The sequence below is a fragment of the Glycine soja genome, chromosome 1 (assembly GCF_004193775.1).
Source record: "Glycine soja cultivar W05 chromosome 1, ASM419377v2, whole genome shotgun sequence".
In the NCBI taxonomy this organism is placed as follows: domain Eukaryota; kingdom Viridiplantae; phylum Streptophyta; class Magnoliopsida; order Fabales; family Fabaceae; genus Glycine; species Glycine soja.
The window spans coordinates 40,750,594-40,771,118 of NC_041002.1; the positions used below are offsets into that span (position 1 = coordinate 40,750,594).

General features: G+C 36.4%; 1 protein-coding gene across 3 annotated transcripts in view; it reads left to right on the top strand.

Annotated features, from left to right (window-relative positions):
- Nucleotides 1–20,023, top strand: part of LOC114415986 (probable leucine-rich repeat receptor-like serine/threonine-protein kinase At3g14840) — a 33,334-nt gene extending 13,311 nt beyond the window's left edge. For all 3 annotated transcript variants that reach the window (XM_028380855.1, XM_028380869.1, XM_028380862.1), the window contains 8 exons: nucleotides 8,190–8,569; nucleotides 8,814–9,009; nucleotides 9,092–9,241; nucleotides 9,512–9,630; nucleotides 17,838–18,048; nucleotides 18,154–18,403; nucleotides 18,758–18,908; nucleotides 19,443–20,023. In XM_028380855.1, the coding sequence (XP_028236656.1) occupies nucleotides 8,190–8,569; nucleotides 8,814–9,009; nucleotides 9,092–9,241; nucleotides 9,512–9,630; nucleotides 17,838–18,048; nucleotides 18,154–18,403; nucleotides 18,758–18,908; nucleotides 19,443–19,808 (1,823 nt within the window). In that variant the 3' untranslated portion in view covers nucleotides 19,809–20,023. The remainder of the gene's footprint in view (nucleotides 1–8,189; nucleotides 8,570–8,813; nucleotides 9,010–9,091; nucleotides 9,242–9,511; nucleotides 9,631–17,837; nucleotides 18,049–18,153; nucleotides 18,404–18,757; nucleotides 18,909–19,442) is intronic.
- Nucleotides 20,024–20,525: the final 502 nt, after the last annotated feature.

Here is a 20,525-nt window from a genome sequence, read left to right on the forward strand (position 1 = left end):
GGAAGACTGGATTCTTAGCAAGACTTATAGCACTTTGACTGTCACTAAACATTGGAGCATCATCTTGTTCTTTCCCTAATTCATTGAGAAAATTCTTTAGCCAAATCATCTCCTTAGCTGCTTCTGAGATAGCTATGTACTCGGCTTCCGTGGTTGAGAGAGCAACTCTATCTTGAAGTTTAGACTTCCAACTCACAGCAGTACCTCCCAAGGTAAAAATGTAGCCTGTGGTGCTTTTCTTGGTATCAAAATCTCCTCCCAAGTCTGCATTTGAAAATCCCTGTAAAGTGAGATTGCCTTTTGTGAAACACAAACACAACTCTGAAGTACCCTTCAGATATCTGAGTATCCACTTTACGCCTTCCCAATGCTCCTTTGCTGGATTTGATAGGAACCTACTGACAACTCCCACTGCATGTGCTATGTCAGGTCTGGTACACACCATAGCATACATCAAACTCCCAACTGCTGATGCATATGGTATTCTTGACATGTAACATTTTTCTTCATCTGTCTGCAAAGATTGCTTCTTTGAAAACTTCAAATGAGATCCCAAAGGGGTATTCCTGGTCTTAGAATCTCCAAGGTAAAACCTGTCAAGCAACTTGTGTATATATTTCTCCTGAGACAGCTTCAAAATTCCTTCTGATCTGTTTCTAAGAATTCTCATACCAAGGATTTGTTTAGCTGGACCAAGATCCTTCATTTCAAAGTTTTCTGCCAACTGCTGCTTCAACTTGTTAATTTCTGCCATACTAGATCCTGCAATCAACATGTCATCAACATACACGACAAGGATAACATAACTATTAGTATATTTCTTAACATAGCAACAATGGTCCATGTCACATCTTTTGAATCCTGAGTTGCTCATAAACTCATTAAACTTGTACCACTGTCTCGGTGCTTGTTTCAAGCCATATAAACTTTTGTGAAGCTTGCATACAAGATTCTCCTTGCCTGGCACTTCAAAACCTTCTGGTTGGATCATATAGATGTCTTCCTCTAAATCCCCATGCAAGAATGCAGTTTTAACATCTAACTACTCCAAGTGAAGATTCTCTGCAGCTACTATGCTCATAATAACTTTGATGGTAGTCATCTTTACAACTGGAGAGAAGATCTCTGTGAAATCAATTCCTTGTTTCTGCTGAAACCCTTTCACCACAAGTCTCGCCTTGTATCTTCTTTTACCGTTAGATTCTTCCTTGAGCCTATAGACCCACCTATTCTGTAACGCTTTCTTTCCTTCTGGCAATTTAGTTAAAGACCACGTCTTATTCTTCTGAAGGGATGTCATCTCATCTTTCATCGCTAGCTCCCACTCAATAGTGTCATTCCCCTGTGTAGCCTCACTGAAACATTCTGGCTCACCAGCATCAGTTAACAACAAATAATGCAATGAAGGGGAATACCTATCTGGTGGTACTGAAATTCTGCCAGATTTTCTTGGAGGAGTTGATGGTTCTGGTTCTGACTCAACCTCTACGCCTGTACTCTGGTTTCTGTTGGCTACATCACTTTCTGAAATTTCTTCAAGTGTTGCTTTCTCAGAAATTTCTGACAGTTTACCTGCACATGTAGATTCTGCAGAAAATTTGTCCTTATAAAATAAGTTCTCATTAAAAGTAACATTTCTGCTTCTGATAACTTTCTTGGTTTGGTCATCCCAAAACCTGTAGCCATACATGTCAGATCCATAACCAATAAAATAACACTTCCTCACCTTCGGATCCAATTTATCTCTACTATTAGAGTCTGTCAGTATATATGAAACACAACCAAAAATTCTCAAATGTAAAAGTTTTACCTCCTTTCCAGACCATACTTCTTCGGGCAACTGATAATTCAAAGGAACTGATGGTCCTCTATTGATGAGACATGCTGCTGTGTTTATTGCTTCTGCCCAGAAGGCTTTAGGCAAGCCAGATTGGATCCGCATACACCTTGCTCTCTCGTTCAAGGTTCTATTCATCCTTTCTGCAACACCGTTTTGCTCAGGTGTTCCTGGTATTGTCTTGATCATTCTGATCCCATGTTCTGAACAGAAGTCTTTAAACTCCTGACTATCATACTCCCCACCATTGTCAGATTTCAGACTTTTAACCTTTAGACCTGTCCGATTTTCAACTTCTGTTTTCCACCTTTTAAACACAGAAAACACATCAGATTTATTTTTAAGAAAATAAACCCATACCTTTCTGGTAGAGTCGTCGATAAAGGTGACATAATACGTGAGTTTCCAACAGATTTCACAGGGGCTGGCCCCTAAACATCTGTGTGCACCAATTCTAGCTTTTCAACTTTAAGAGTCTTCCCTGCCCTTGAGAAACTGACCTTTTTCTGCTTTCCAAGGATACAATGTTCACAAGCACCAACATCAACATGCTTGAGGCTTGATAGCTTACCATTTGCCGCCATAAGCTTCATTCCTTTTTCACTCATGTGTCCAAGTCTTTGATGCCACATGGTTGAATTATTGACAGCCTCAATAACTGCTACCATATCCTCATCTGCAATCATGTAAAGAGATCCTCGCTTCTTTCCACGAGCCACAACGAGATTGCCTTTTGTTACCTTCCAAGCTCCATCTCCAAAAGTGGTGTGATGTCCCTCATCATCCAACTGCCCTATAGATATTAAATTTCTCTTTAAGGCAGGAATATGTCTGACATTGTGCAATGTCCATAGGGATCCACTGGAGGTCTTGATGTTGATATCACCTCTTCCGACAATGTCAAGAGATTTTCCATCTGCAAGGTAAACTTTTCCAAATCTTCCAGAAATATAGTTAGACAATAAATCTTTAGAGGGAGTAGTATGGAACGACGCACCTGAGTCCATGATCCATGAATCAACAGGACTATCCAAACTGCAAATTAATGCATCATCAAGTTCATCAGTTGCTGCATTTGCGGATTCATCATCATCGCGCTTCTTGTTTTTGTGCGACTTGTTCTTCTTTGGTGCCTTGCACTGATTGCTAAAGTGACCTCTCTTGTCACAATTCCAGCAAGTAACGTCACTTTGAAATTTTCTCCGACCTTTCCCTCTTGACTTTGATCTGCCTCGACCATTCTGACCCTTTTGGGTAGTCCTTCCCCTGCCTTCAGTATTCAATGCTGAATTGGAAACATGACTGGAAGATTCTCCTGAATCTCTCTTGCGAACATCTTCGCTTAAGATCAAGTCACGGATGTCACTAAGCTTTAATGTGTTCTCCCTTGTAGAACTACTAACTGCAGTAACAGTTGCAGCCCAACTATCCGGTAGTGATGACAATAGAATCAATGCCTTCACCTCATTCTCAAATTTAATCTGCGCTGATTCCAACTGGGCAAGAATAGTATTAAATTCATTAATATGATCAGTTACAGAGATACCTTCTCCCATCTTGAGGTTGAACAACCGGCGCATCAAGTATACTTTGTTGGCTGCCGATGGCTTCTCGTACATATCTGATAACGCCTTTATTAAGCCTGCAGTAGTCTTCTCGTTCACGATGTTGAACGCGACGTTCTTGGCTAATGTCAATCTGATCACGCTAAGGGCCTGTCGATCTAGCAAGTTCCATTCTTCTTGCTTCATGTCTTCTGGCTTAATCCCTGATAAGGGCTGATACAGCTTCTTCTGATATAGATAATCCTCTATCTGCATCTTCCAAAAGCTGAAATCTCTGCCATCGAACTTCTCGATCTTCACCTTCCCCTCTTCTAATGCCATTGCTCCCACTGCCTCCTCTAAACTGAGAAGACTCTCACTAATTCCTTTAAACTAAGGAAATCCCGTGGAGTAACCAAAAGCTCTTGATACCAGTTGTTAGTATAGAGCAATAAAAGAAGAGAAAGAAATAAAGGGAAGAAAGAAAAAGACACAAAGTTTAACGTGGTTCAGCACACAATGTATGTGTCTACGTCCACGGCTACACTAGGAGAACTTTTTATTACTTGCACATAAAAACTTACAAGGTGTCTCTATATATAACACTAATGAGACACAAGTTTTTACAAACCAAGCGATGTGGGACTAAGACCACACAAGTTTTACAGACCAAGCGATGTGGGACAAAGGAACTAAGACCACAAACTCTAACAAGTTGTTGTGGTTTTCCTGACACTATCACTAGCGATAGAGACCCTGTCTTTGTTAGCAACTTCTGGCTTTTCAGGGTGTTCAAGTGCAACTTTCCTATGCTTATCACCCGCTAACCGATGGCCAGTCGGAGGTAGTGAATCATTGCTTAGAAACTTACTTTCGATGCATGACGACCGATGCTCCACAAAAAGGGTCTAATTGGTTGTCATTGGCAGAATGGTGGTACAATACTACCTACCATACTTCTATTCACGCCACCCCTTATGAAATAGTCTATGGGCTGGTGGATATCCACGCCACCCCTTATGAAATAGTCTATGGGCAGCCTCCACCAGCCTACTTACCTTATCTTCCTGGTGATTCGAAGATGGAGCTAGTTGACAGAAGTTTACTCAAGCGCGAGGAGATGTTAAAGCTGTTGAAGTTTCACCTCCGAAGAGCTCAAGACCGAATGAAGCAGTTGGCGGATAAACATCGCAGTGATCGCCAATTTCAGACAGGGGATTTTGTTTATGTTAAGCTTCATCCCTATCGTCAAGTCTCTGTTTCTCATCGGGTTAATGCTAAATTGGCACCTAAGTTTTATGGCCCCTTTAATGTGTTGGATCGCATAGGCGCTGTGGCTTATCGACTTGACCTTCCTGCTGGATCTCGCATGCATAATGTTTTTCATGTTTCTCAACTCCGGAAGCATGTTGGCACTGTGGTTACTACTACAAATATTCCTGCCAGCACTCACGCAAGCTTTGCTTCGCGTGAACCAGAGTCTATTTTGGATAGAATGACTGTCAAACTGGGCAACCGAGCTATTACTAAAGTTCTAGTAAAGTGGAAACATCAACTTTCGAAGGATGCCACATGGGAGTTTTACTATGATCTTTTGCAACGCTATCCTTCCTTCAATCCTTGAGGTCAAGGATGATTTTGAGGGGCGGGTAATGATAGGAGAGAATAAATAACAATTATGAGAAAATAAATAGAGATTCAGAGAGACAACTTAGGGATTGGATTGACAAATAAATAGGAGAAATTGAGTGAGAGTAAATTTTGTCAAGAAGACAAATTAGGGATTGGATTGACTGAGAGTAAATTCTGTTAGTACTCTGCAGCTATATATAGGAGAAATAAGAGAAGGTTTTGTCAATCATTCACTTACATAATAATTCCTTGAACTCCAGTTCTGAATAATAGAATTTCGGAATCCTTTCTTCATCTCAGGATTCCCTATTTCTCTTTAATTCATCGAATTCCTCATAATTCCTTGAATTACCATATCAGCATTCAGCATTCATTTTTAGAGATCCGATTCTCGTCGTTGAAGTCGAGTTGGATGCTAGTACAAAGGATCTTTCATGGCCTCTCCAAGTCCCATCCATCTTGCATATGAATTTCACAAATAGAAAATGCATGTGAGATAGAAGAGAAGATTAGAAGAGGATGAGAATGAAAGTTAGAAGAGAGAATGAAAAACATAGAGAAAGAAGATTTTTCAAAAAAAAAAAAACTTAGGTTTCAAATTTTAAATCATAATACCTAAAGATGAGTGCAGTTGGAGCACTACTTGCCATGGTCTACTTGATGCGACAATTCTGGCTCCATGGCCTTGTCTAGTGGCGCCGTTGAGAAACAGTTATGGGTCCGACGTTTCGGTGCAATGAAGGAACAAAGGAATAAAGCAAAAGAGAGACAAGGAAGAATGTATGTAGCAAAATATACATCTCTTTTAAATAGAATGGAATGCAAAAAGTATGAATATGAAAGAGAATGGAATGGAAAAACGATAAATACTTAAATGGCAGCATAAAATGGAGATGATGTTATGACCTCGAAAAATATATCCGCATGCAATAAAATGAAATTTTCTAGAACACTTAAATATGTTTTTATTCTTAATTAATATTTGATTTAATTTTTGTGGTTATTTTTTAATAAAATTTTGTTTTATGTGGGACTTTTTAATAAAGTAACACTTTTATTGTTTATTCTTGTAATACGGATAAATTGAAAAATTTTGTGTTTATTTTCTAATAAATTAACAAATTTTATTTTAATAAAACAAATAAAAAATATTTATTACAAAACAAACACAAAATTTACTAATTTATTGGTACTAAAACTAAATGTCAAGGACAATAACAAAATTATTATTTTATTAGAAACTCATTACATAACAAAAAATTATTAAAAAGTAAATATAAAATTAGATATTTAATAGGGATAAAAACATATTTAAATCAATTATGAATGCTACATTTAATTGGCTGAGAAATGACATGTCAAAAGATTTTGGGCTAGAATTTTTTTTAGGGAAGATCTTCACTTTTTATATATATATATATATATATTAAGATTTAGAGGTGGACATTTATAAATTTTTAAATATATATATAGAGAGAGAAAGAACAAGACCTTTTAGAGAGAATTTGGAAAATGAAAAGTTTCTTATTCAGGAGAATGTGGTGTTACATAAGCTTTGTATATCATCTATATTTATATATTATTGACAGATTGAGTGGACTGGAGATTATTTCCTTAGATTATAGTAAGCTTTGAAATTTTCTTGACACTACTGGTCATATATATATAATAATTACTTAATTTATCAAAACTAATTAAAATAATTAAATTAATTAATTTGTTATAAATTTTAATTTTATTTTAAGACTATCCACGACATTAAAATTTAAAAAATATTACCTTTTGTTTGTTATATATCACATTGGAGGTAATAATATCCATGGACACTAAATGTATATGCATGGTATTATTTCCTAAATAAATATCATTATTTCCAACAAACCTTTATTCCAATATGATTATTTTGGTTGAGAAGAACAAGGGATGATAATTTTGCACCGATTACAGGGCTTTAAACAAAATTACATTGTCCAACAAGTTTCCAATTTTTGTAATAGATGAATTATTAGATAAACTAGGAGCTACCATTTTTACTAAGCCAGACCTAAAATCTAGATATTGTAATTCTCTCATACTCCTATAGAATTATAATCTCAAACAGAGCATAATTTCTCGAAGTATTTTGACTAGACATTGAACAGTTGAAAATTTTCAAAAATTTTATGTATTACTTTCTAACTCATTTTTACTATGCATAATTAATACACAGGAAGAGGGATCCCAAAAATTTGTTTATTTATTTTAAATGTAGATAAATAACAAAGTTGAACTTTAACTTTCTTTTAAAAAATACTGAGATTGCAACGCCTAACTACCCACCTCTCAAAGCTAGAGTTCAACCACTCCAACCCTAGATGAGGCTCGAAATGCTCATGTAGAGCTAACAAATCACAGTCATATACATCCTCAAATGATTTCTGAAGAGTATGAGTTACAGGTCCAACTTGCAGGAGATACAAGGATGACACAATGGTTCGGGAATGATGATTGATCCCCCAACTGACATTTCTAACAAAACTAACATATTAGCATTTGCCGATAAAGAAAAAAGGTCAAACTTACATAGGTTCTAATTAGGCACTCGTGAGTCATGAAGGCCACTTATGGGATTTGGAAGTATTGATTCATTGGTCCAACCTACCAAATTGTGAAATTTTTTGGGAGTGACAAGCATTTTCTTACCTTCCACCTTGAAGACAAGGTGGCACACTGGCACCAGAGTCCATAGCAGGATAAATAGGACAGGGAACATGGAATCAGATCAAAATGGGTCTTAACTCGATGCAACAATATACTCCTTATGTAATATATAATATACTAATGGTTGGTTAGTTAGAGAGGAGCAACATAAAAATGAGAGAAACTAGAATGTGGTATCTTAGAGAGAGAGAACTGATTGGAGGATTTGGAGAGCCTAGGCTTTTTAAACACCTGATTATCACCGGATTCTTTCTTCCCTAACATAGTAGAATATCACATTGGTATCTTCTGGGAATTTAAGGTTTTATAATCAATAAAATACTCCATTCTTTTTTATCTTTTCTGATCCAGTTACATTAGAATGTTAGAAACAAGAGGATGTAATAAAAGTAAAATCTTAATATATAATTGTCGAATATGATTTATAATTGTGATTAATTGTTTAAGTAGTTGTTAACCAAATTCTACTTATCCAGCTTCATATTCTCTGCATATAAACTGTGGTGGAAATCTTGTAACTGATGGAAAGAAGACATATGATGATGACACGGGTGAGACTACTGGACCAGCAAGCTTTCATAATGACCGTGGAAAAAACTGGGCACTTATCAACAATGGTCATCTCTTTGATACCGACCGCGTAAACTACTATAATGTGACTAATTCAACTAAGCTTGTAATGGAGAATGTTGAACTGTACATGAATGCACGTGTTTCTCCTACATCTTTGACCTATTATGGATTTTGTTTGGGAAATGGAAACTACACAGTAAAACTCCATTTTGCAGAAATAATGTTTACTGATGATAAAACATATAGCAGTCTTGGAAGGCGTGTATTTGACATCTACATTCAGGTCCATATTTTTATCATTTTCCTAAGTTGGTCAACCACATGTTTTTGAACAAATTTGGTAAAATTCTCTTTGGGAACTTCATGATACCAAATTCAAATACTTCAGTATAATCTTTGACATTAACAAAATTTTCTCATAAGTTGTAATTAAGTTACTGAATGAAATAGTTCAGTCCTACGAATTTTTGACAACATTTCTCAACTAATTACCATCATATGTTTTTGTGTGAATTTCAATATCGCAGAGAAATTTGGTGGCTAAGGATTTCAATATTGCAAAAGAAGCAGGGGGTGTTGGTAAGGCAGTAATTAAAAATTTCACAGTTGTTGTGACTAGTAACGCCTTGGAGATTCGGTTATATTGGGCTGGGAAAGGAACCACTTCTATTCCATTTAGATCAGTTTATGGTCCTCTTATATCAGCTATATCTGTTGATCCTAGTGAGTTGTACTTCTCTTGTTTTGTTTTCTGTTCTCATCTTTAGCTTCTAATCTAATTAAATCTTGCATAATAATCATGCAGACTTTATACCCCCATCAGAAAGTGGTAGTAGCAGCATATCCATAATAAGGGTTGTGGTTGCAGTTGTGGTTGCTGGAGCAATTATCATCTTGATATTTGGTATATTGTGGTGGAAGCGCTTTTTAGGATGGGAAAGATCAGTGGCCAGAGGTAATCACCATGAAGTGAATTAAATTAAATTAACCTGATTACCAACCTTTTGCATGAAACACCCGAGAACTGTTACACACACACAAATATGTATATATACATTCATTTGTTTGTAGAACTTAGTGGTTCCCTATCAATTTAGTTGGCCTATTTTCTTATCTATTTTGCTAACTCCCTTGACAAGTAACAGTGCTAGGATGGTGGATTCAATGAAGCCATTTGTTTTCTTAATATAAGATATTTCTTCCATTTGTTTGCTTCTATTGGTAGAACTGAAGGGTTTCGAATCACAAACTAGTTTATTTACCCTACGACAAATCAAGGCAGCAACAAATAACTTTGACAAATCCTTGAAGATTGGAGAAGGAGGGTTTGGTCTTGTTTACAAGGTATATCCTCTTAAATCAACCACTTTTTCTTGAACATATTTGTTACTCATTTATATTGGAGTTATTTAGAATAAAAAGGTTTAGTATGTATATGGGCTTGACCCAATTCCTTGTATATGCTGAACCAAGTATTATAAATATGAGGGTAGCTACACATTGTAGAATATGCCTCTCTCTATCTTTCTCTCTCTCCCTTATCTCTTTCTACATAGTATCATACAACTTTCAAAACGACGTCGTTTTGGAGGGACAACACCGGGACAGCACGAGAAAGGACAGCAGAGAAGCCAGGTCCGTATTTTGGGTAAAAAAAAAGTGTGGTTCGTTGCTGCGTAAGGATGTCTAACAGCGACGAAGGTGCCAAGGGGCCTACTGCAGAGATCGTTACCACTTCCTACAAACTCACCGATATCAAGCTTGATGGCGACAGTGAGAATTATGTGGAATGGAAGCATTTGGTTGAATTTAGTCTTGGTGGGATGACTAAGGAAGATTATCTAACAGAAACATGTCCAGATGGATCTAAGACAATGATGTGGAATATTAATCTTAGCCTTTCTCGTCAATTCCATTGATAAACAGACTCAATCTGTTATCACCCATTGTAATACAGTGAAGGAGTTGTGGGATTTTTTTAAAAAATCATCTATGGAAAATTCAATAATTTGAATTGGACTTATGCTCTTCTGCAAGAAATTTTCCACCCTAAACAGAATAAGCGGAAATTGATGGACTACTTCTTAGAGTTCTAGAAGTACACTGAAGAATTGACTTTTCTCCTTGCTTGCAAATTTGTGGAGGAGATGGTGACCCAACAGAAGAAGCTTATAGCTCTAAGGTTACTTTTTGGTCTTGATTCATAGTTTGTGGTGGTTTGCTCTCAAATATTATCTAGTTGGCAGGTGGATACTTTTACTGATGTTTTCTTTCGGGTTGTGCAGTCCTCTTTTGAGGGCTCTCGCTCCACTCCTGAGGGTGATTCCCTTGATCGCTCTGCTCTAGTGGTTCAATCTGGAGGTCATGGCCATGGTCGAGGTGGAGGTCGTGGTGGACAAGTGACGTGCTATGGTTGTGAGTAAGTGAGTCACTATAGACACCAATGTGCTCATTCCTCTCAGAATCAGCAGTACTCACAATCACAGGCTCATGCAGTGCCGCAGCCTGACATTGCCACTCAATCAGAGGAAAAACCTAGGTGGTTATGACTGATGACGAGTCATCTACACCTTCTTCTACTACTTCTTCTTCAACCACATTTGTCCTACACCTTCATCTACTTCTTGACGTTGGGTCATTGATTCTAGTGCCATAAATCATATAACAGGGGATTCAGGTATATGTTCTTCTTTCAACCCTTCCAGTATCCATTCTTTTGTTACACTTGTTCATGGATCTAGTGTTCATGTTTAAGGGGACTAGGTGTACTACCCCAATTCCTACTTTTTCATTGTCTTCTATTTTGTACTTGCCCGAATTCTCGTGTAACCTCCTTTCCATTAGTCAGTTAACGCGATTGTTAAATTGTTCTATAACCTTTTTTTCCCCAATTCTTATGTATTTTAGGATCTGTAGACCCAGAGGCTATTGGTAGAGGAAGAGTATCTAATGGACTGTACTTATTGGATGAAGGAGTTTCACATGCTTTTGCAGCTTGTACAATCCCCATGTTTCAGCCTCATTGTCAGCTAGTCATCCATCTTTAGGAGTTCTTAGAAAATTATGTCCACCATTAGAGTCTGTGGAGTCTATTTTGTGAGTCTCGTCAATTGTCTAAACACCATCAGAGTGTTTATTTGCCTTGTTTAAATAAAAGAGCTCATGCTCTCTGATATTGTTCATTCTGATGTATGGGGTTCCTGCCCAGTTACTTCAAAGTTTGGTTATAAATATTTTGTTATATTTGATGAAATCTAGATCTGAATTGTTCACCATATTTTGTCATTTTTGTTCTAAAATTCATACTCAATTTGGTTGTTTTGTGAGTGTTCTTTGTAGCGATAATGCTAAAGAATACTTTTCTGAACCATTTCTCATTTTCATGAATGAAAATGGCATGTTGCATCAATCTTCTTGCATCCTCACTCCACAACAAAACGGGGTGGCTGAGCATAAAAATCTTCACCTTATGAAGGTTTCCTGAGCCTTATTATTTGCAATGAAGGTTTCAAAATTATTTTTGGCAAATGCAATCCTTACTGCTGCATATTTAATTAATCGCATGTCATCTTCTATATTGAATGGTGTAATTCCTCACTCTGTTCTCTTCCCCTCTCATTCTTTGTTACCCTTACCCCTAAAAATATTTGGTTGTACTTGTTTTGTGTATGATGTTTATCCTCAAGAAACCAAGTTGGATCCAAAGTCATTGAAGTGTGCTCGTGGGTTATTCTAGGACCCAAAAGGGGTATCGCTGTTTCTCTCCAGATCTTGGTCAGTACCTTGATTTTGCAAATGTGTCTTTTGTTGAAGATCGTTAGTTTTTTGTTGAGTATAAGTCCTCTTTGTATGTGTATGAGTCAGATGATTTGTTCTTAAATCACACTATTATCCACTCTGCTCCTCTGACTCATCTCGATACAGGTTTCCAGTTTTTTAAACAAACATATCCTTGCCACCCTAAATAGGTGTCACTTGAAGCTGAAGCCACATGTGAAGCTCCACCAGAGGATACTCAACCTCTACCAATACCTCTTCCAACATCTGCAGATCCTCCTTCATACCTTGATTTCCCTATTGCACTTCATAAAGGTAAACACACCTGTACACATACTTATCCTATTTCCTCACATGTGTCTATTGCTCATTTGTCATCCACCTCAAAGTCCTTTGTTGCTATCTAGATTTTGTTTCTATCCCTAAATCTCTTTTAGATGCCCTTAGTCATGGTGGCTAGAGACAAGCAATGAAGGAGGAAATGATAGCTCTTGAGAAAAATTGAAACATGGGATTTGATTTCTCTCCTTGCAGGGAAGAGGGATATTGGTTGCAAGTGGGTTTATACTATCAAAATGGATTCTAATGGGTCTGTGGCTCATTTAAAGGCTCGCATCATTGCCAAGGGGTATGCTCAAACTTATGGAGTTGATTTTACTAATACTTTTTCCCATGTTGCTAAGCTTAACTCTATTCGCATTCTTATCTCTCTTGCTGCTACACATCATTAACCTTTATTTCAATTGGATGTAAAGAATGCTTTCTTGCATGGTGACTTACATGAAGAGGTGTATATAGAGCAATCACCTGGGTTTGTTGCTTAGGGGGTGTTTGGCAAGGTGTGCCGCTTAAGGGAGTTGTTAAATGGCTTGATGCAATCACCTAGATCTTGGTTTGGGAGATTTAGTGGTGTGGTCCTTGCATTTGGACTGAAGCTGAGTCAAAGTGATCATACTGTATTTTATAAAAATACTAACCTTGGCAGCATCTTACCTGTGGTGTATGTTGATGATATTGTGATTACAAGAAGTGATAATAAAGGTACTGACAACTTGAAGAGTTTTCTTCAAACTCAGTTTCAGACTAAAGACATGGGGCCTTGAAGTACTTCTTAGGTATTGAGGTTATGTACTCGAAGAAGGGGATCCCTATGGACCCAGGGGTTAAGCTGACTGTAGATGGAGTTCCATTCTCTGATCCACAGAGATGCAAACGAAAGGTGGAGAAGCTTAATTATCTTTGTATCACTATGCCGGATATTTCCTTCCCAATAAGTTTTGTTAGTCAATTCATGAGGTTCCTGACTAATACTCAATGGGAAGCATTTATCCACATTAAGTAGTTGAAGAAAGCTTTAGGAAAGGGGATTGCGTATCAAGATCATGGGCACATATAGGAGGAAACATTCTCTGATGCAGATCACATTTGGTCTCGTATGGACCGCAAATCTACCATATGAGCTACTGTGTATTTTTGGGAGGTAATTTGATCTCTTGGAAAAGTAAGAAGCAAGATGTGATGAGCAAATCTAGTGTGGAGGCAGAATACAGGGCTATGGCCCAAATGACTTGTGAGTTGATATGGGTGAAACAAATTTTGGAGAAGATAGGATTTGCTAATACCTATCCTATGACATTGTAGTGTGACAATGAAGCTGCCACACATATCGAATCAAATCCAATCTATCATGAAAGAATGAAGCATATTGAGGTAGATTGTCACTTAATCCTAGAGAAGGTTCAACAAAACCTTATATGTACCTCTAATGTCAAGACAGGAGATCAACTAGCAAATGTGCTTACAAAAGCTTTGAATGGGGTGAGTAGTGATTTTATTTGTAACAAGTTGGGCATCATTAACATCTATGCTCCAACTTAAGGGGGAGAGTTAGAGTCATTTATATTAGAGTTGTTTAGAATAAAAGGGTTTTAGTATGTATATGGGCTTGGCCCAAGTGCTTGTATATGCTTAACCTAGTATTATATATATGAGGGTAGCTACACATTGTAGAGCACACAATCATAGTTTACTCCTATGCTCTATCTCTTTCTCTCTTCCTTATCTCTTTCTACAATAATGAATGAAATGTTGGACATTTTAGTGTAATTGATCTCTTTATTATGTTAAAATAAGAGTGCACGCTTGTTTTAATGTAATAACGAGATGTTCGGTTTAGGCAAAGGTTCGAAGTTACATGGAAGTTACTAAAACTTCCATCAACGGTTGGAAGTTACATGGAAGTTACTAAAACTTCCATCAACGGCAATTTTTAAAAAGAAATAACTTCCATCAACCGCCAAAAACCACCTTTTCTTTGATCATAAATAATCATTCTGGTTCAGAAAGCATAACGATGTGAAAAACATACAAGACCAAAACAAAACTCTTGAATTATAATCTTCTGATTTTATCCGATTGAACAATTTTGGTTGAACCCCGAAATTTGATTCAATCTGAAAGTGTTTATACACGACTTTAGATTTATCCAGGATTATCTCGATTTTCAAAATTAACCAACAAAAGATGGAATCAAATCTTTCGAGATGACGAACGATAGTTCGAAGATGACAAGCAAGTTTGCGAAGTTGGACAAGTTTGAAGGACAGGATTTCAGAAGATGGCAGAAGAAGATGCACTTTCTCTTGACAACATTGAATGTGGTGTATGTGCTGAGTACACCGATGCCGGTGTATATGGAAGACGAAACTCTGGATCAAACAAGGAAGCGTTCGAAATGGGAGAACGACGACTACATTTGTCGTGGACACATTCTGAACGGTATGTCTGACTCTCTCTTTGATATTTATCAAAATGTTGAGTCTGCTAAGGAATTATGGGACTCTCTTGAATCCAAGTATATGGCAGAAGATGCCTCAAGTAACAAATTCTTAGTTAGTAATTTCTTTAATTACAAAATGATTGATTCGAGGCCTGTTATGGAGCAATATAATGAACTGCTGCGGATTTTGGGTCAGTTTACTCAACATGATTTGAAAATGGATGAATCCATTGCAGTTTCATCTATAATTGATAAACTGCCTTCTTCTTGAAAAGACTTCAAGCATACCTTGAAACATAAGAAGGAAGAGTTGACTCTGGTTCAACTCGGTAGTCATTTCATGATTGAGGAGTCGCTGAGGGCTCAGGAAATTGACAAAGTCAATGATAAAAACGTAGTAGGTTCCTCTTCCGTTAATATGGTAGAGGAAAGTGGAACAGTTAAGGAAAATTATAATGCTAAAGGTAACAAACGCAAATTTCAAGGAAATAAGAACAAAGGTCCAAACAAACAAACAAAATTGTCATGTTGGAAGTGTGGGAAACCTGGTCATTTAAAGAGGGATTGCCGGGTGTTCAAAGGAAAGAACAAGGCCGGTCCAAGTGGGTCTAATGATCCTGAAAAGCAACAAGGTCAGATTGTAGTGAATAATTTTAATTCGAATACGAATTCAAATTATGTATCACTAATATCTGATGCATTCTATGTGCAGGATGATGACGTTGCTTGGTGGTTTGATTCGGGAGCAACAAGCCATGTGTGCAAAGATCGTCGTTGGTTCAAGGAATTTAGACCAATCGATGATGGCTCTATTGTGAAGATGGGCAATGTTGCAACTGAACCAATCCTAGGATTAGGTTGTGTGAATTTAGTTTTTACTTTCAGAAAAAGTTTGTATTTGGATAATGTCTTATTTGTACTTGGTATTCGTAAGAACTTATTGTCTGGTATGGTTTTAAATAATTGTGGTTTCAAGCAAGTACTTGAAAGTGACAAGTACATCTTGTCAAGACATGGTTCGTTTGTTGGATTTGGTTATCGCTGTAATGGAAAGTTTAAATTAAACATTGATGTTCCTTTTGTTCATGAATCTGTTTGTATGGCCTCGTGTAGTTCTATAATTAATATGACAAAATCAGAAATTTGGCATGCTAGATTAGGACATGTTCATTACAAAAGATTAAAAGATATGTCAAAAACAAGTATGATTCCTCCTTTTGATATGAACATTGAAAAATGCAAAACTTGCATGTTGACCAAGACCACTAGGAAACCTTTTAAGGATGTTAAAAGTGAGACTAAAGTCTCAGACCTTATTCATAGTGATTTGTGTGATTTGCATGCTACTCCATCATTAGGTCATAAAAAATATCTTGTTACTTTTATTAATGATGCATCAAGGTATTGTTATGTATATTTATTAAATACAAAAGATGAAGCTCTTGATAAATTTAAAATTTATAAGAAAGAGGTAGAACTTCATCAAAATGGGCTAATCAAGACTCTTCGTACGGATAGGGGAGGTGAGTATTATGATCCGGTTTATTTTCAATCTACTGGAATAATACATCAAACTACAGCTCCCTATACACCACAACAGAATGGTGTAACCGAAAGGAAGAATAGAACCTTGAAAGAAATGGTGAATTCCATGTTATCCTATTCGGGTTTAAGTGAAAGATTTTGGGGTGAGACTATGTTGACAGCCTGTTACTTGTTGAACCGAATTCCTAACAAAAGGAATAAGGTTACCCCATATGAACTTTGGCTTAGGCATATAGTCAAGTGTATAATGGGAAGTCTAGACACTTGGGTGTTAGACACAACATGGTTCGGGAGTTAATCATGCATGGTGTGATATCAGTGGAGTTTGTGAGAACTCAGCATAATTTGGCCGATCATTTAACCAAAGGGTTAAGTAGAGATCTCGTGAAAAGGTCGGCTGTGGGATTAGGATTAAAGTCCATCTGAAATCTCTTATATTAAGATACCCAATTCCCATCTAATATGACATTAGGTGTTGAATTCAATGTGGAAAGCTTAACATGTAGATATTGGAACACATCATCGAAAGTATCCCAAAAGGTATGTGTTCGGTTCTGTAAGTTAAGGAGGTTGAAGTATAATTTCTCAATGGTTCTTTTGAAAAATTGCATTTGCAGGTGCAAGAAAGAAAAGGACTACCTATATAAGCATGAAGTTTAGCCGCTTCAAGAAGCTGGGACTTGGCTTTGATATGCTTATGAAGGATAGGGACACAGGCTAGTAAATTAGTGTCGAGCAAGAGTAATGTTATAAACTATTGTGCAAATTATCTTCATGTATTCATTATGAATAGAAAGGGTTCAATCCTTAGTGACACCCTGATATTCGAATATTTGAAACGTATAATTTGCTAAGATGAAATTCAATCGTCACGATATTTCATCTATGCAGTAGTTTGTGGTATGTTATGACTTTGGTGATTTGATCGGTAATTACACTAAAATGGGGGAGGTTTGTTGGACATTTTAGTGTAATTGATCTCTTTATTATGTTAAAATAAGAGTGCACGCTTGTTTTAATGTAATAACGAGATGTTCGGTTTAGGCAAAGGTTCGAAGTTACATGGAAGTTACTAAAACTTCCATCAACGGTTGGAAGTTATATGGAAGTTACTAAAACTTCCATCAACGGCAATTTTTAAAAAGAAATAACTTCCATCAACCGCCAAAAACCACCTTTTCTTTGATCATAAATAATCATTCTGGTTCAGAAAGCATAACGATGTGAAAAACATACAAGACCAAAACAAAACTCTTGAATTATAATCTTCTGATTTTATCCGATTGAACAATTTTGGTTGAACCCCGAAATTTGATTCAATCTGAAAGTGTTTATACACGACTTCAGATTTATCCAGGATTATCTCGATTTTTAAAATTAACCAACATGAAATATTGTACTTGTGTTAATGTTTAATGTAATACTATTTTTCACCTATATAAAATTTTAGGGTGTACTATCGGATGGCACTGTAGTAGCAGTTAAGCAGCTTTCTACTAGGTCAAGGCAAGGGAGTCGGGAATTTGTAAATGAGATAGGCCTGATTTCTGCTTTGCAACACCCTTGTTTAGTTAAGCTCTACGGCTGTTGTATGGAAGAGGATCAATTGCTACTGATTTATGAATACATGGAAAACAATAGTCTTGCTCATGCTTTATTTGGTAATTGTTTTTCTCTACTTTCAAGTCTCATTTATGTTTCTGTAATAATGAACCCTATCTTATTCATGTAACTTACATTTATATGTTGTTTAATTTCCATATAAGCCAAAAATGATGAATCTGAGAAATGTCAATTGAGATTGGATTGGCAAACAAGGCATAGGATTTGTGTTGGTATCGCTAAAGGTTTGGCTTACCTTCATGAAGAGTCCAAACTGAAGATTGTTCATAGGGACATCAAGGCCAATAATGTGTTGCTGGATAAAGATCTCAACCCCAAGATATCTGATTTTGGATTGGCAAAGCTTAATGATGAGGACAAAACCCATTTGAGCACCAGAATAGCTGGCACTTAGTGAGTTTCCATACATTTCCTTTTTTACCATTTTGCATTGATCATTACTGAGCTATATGTTGGATCCATTATCATACTATATTATAATTTCACCAAGCTTGATGATGGGGACAAAACCCATTTGAGCATTAAAATAGCTGACACTTAGTGAGTTCCCATACATTTCCTTTTTACCATTTTGCATTGATCATTATTGAGGTATATGTTAGACACGTACATTATCATAATATAATAATAATCAAGAAAAACAATAGACATCATATATTGAAATACCTCATGATCAAATTTAAATTGAACTTACACTAGTTTATGACTGAAAAATGTACTGTAATTGGTGAATTTTCAATATTGTAGTGGGTACATTGCTCCTGAGTATGCAATGCATGGTTATTTGACGGACAAAGCAGATGTTTATAGTTTTGGAATTGTTGCATTGGAAATTGTTAGTGGGATGAGCAACACCATTAGCCAGCCTACGGAAGAATGTTTCTCTCTCATTGATAGGGTAAATTATGCCTTATACTCTCTTGCCCTCTGCCAATCTGATTTTGAGAATATCTAGCATGGTGGTGTACATTCTGTATAAAACTATAAAATGAATTTCATTTATTGACACCTTACAAGGGAAATACACTATAGAGTTAATGTTTCTCAAATCTGCTGTAATGTCCAAATTGAAGATACCCAAGAATGCATCATCAATTCCTTGCATTTTGTAAAATTCTTGCGTCTTGTCCAAATATGATGAATTAGCCATCTGCAAAAAAAGAAAAAAGACTTTTTCCACATTATATTTCCTACTTACCTATATATATTTGCACCTTAAATTTGAGGTCTTGTTTGATTCAACTATAATATCTAACAATTTTTTTCTTTAACCAAGCCAAATGATATTTTGTGATTTAGCCAACCTCATCTTGTGAGATAAAGTTGTTGTTGTTGTTATTGTTGTTGTTGTTGTCTGATTGTTTCAACTTTCAACTGTGAATTTAATTTGGAATCAAATGTTTGATTGTTTGCATTAATTTTACAATACTAGGTACATCTCTTGAAAGAAAACGGTAATCTAATGGAGATTGTGGATAAGAGGTTGGGTGAACACTTCAACAAAACGGAGGCAATGATGATGATCAATGTAGCCCTTTTATGCACCAAAGTCTCTCTAGCACTCAGGCCCACCATGTCTTTAGTGGTAAGCATGCTTGAAGGGAGAACACGTATTCAAGAGGTGGTGTTAGACAAAAGAGAGGTATTGGATGATGACAAATTTGAGATAATGCAACAGTATTATCAACACAGAGGAGAAAATAACATAATTGAGTCTCAGAACCTAAGTTACCCTACGGGGGAATCTTCTAAACTTTTCGCTGATACAAGTTCTTCTGGTGAGCAAATTGAAAGTTAGAGAACTTATAGAAATGAACATCTTGTCGTTGCTCTATATATATTTAGTGTTTGGCACAACTTATTTTGCAAAAATGAAGATACGGTTCTTGTATCTAAATAAGTAAGGGTTTGAACAAGTTTGCATAACCAATTGTAATAGAATTTAATGAGTGGAAGAATACTACGTTTTCAACGGTTGATTCTCTAACCATTAAGACCATGTATTTCCAAATAGATCGATGAAAATTTGTAAGAATAAATTTCTTATGTAGAATGAAAAATCAAGAATGCCTTTTTCCTATGGTCCAAAACATGGAAATATGGTTAAGTGCCGCCAATGGGAGGATAGAGTTGTGCTAGTTTTGTAATCATGGGATTTTCTTATTTTTTTTTTCAAGGAATATCCCTCACCGAGTGCAAGGTTTAATCTCATCATGGGTACTGAAGGTAGAGGATAAGCCCCTTCCAACTAGGTTTGCTATATTAGAGTTGAGAGATCAATCTCCTAATCTCTTGTTATCTCTTTGTCTGGTGGTGATGAAGGAAAGGGAGGGAATGAAAGTGAATGAGAAAAGAAAAGAGAAATAGGATGGAAATAGACTTGTTCAGTAGAATATAAAGAGAAAGAGTGAATGAGTAAAGAAAAGAGAAATAAGGTGGAGATAGATTTGTTCGGTAGTAGAGAAATAGAGTAAAAATACAAAAAGAATATTTGTATTAAAGTTGCCTAGTAAGT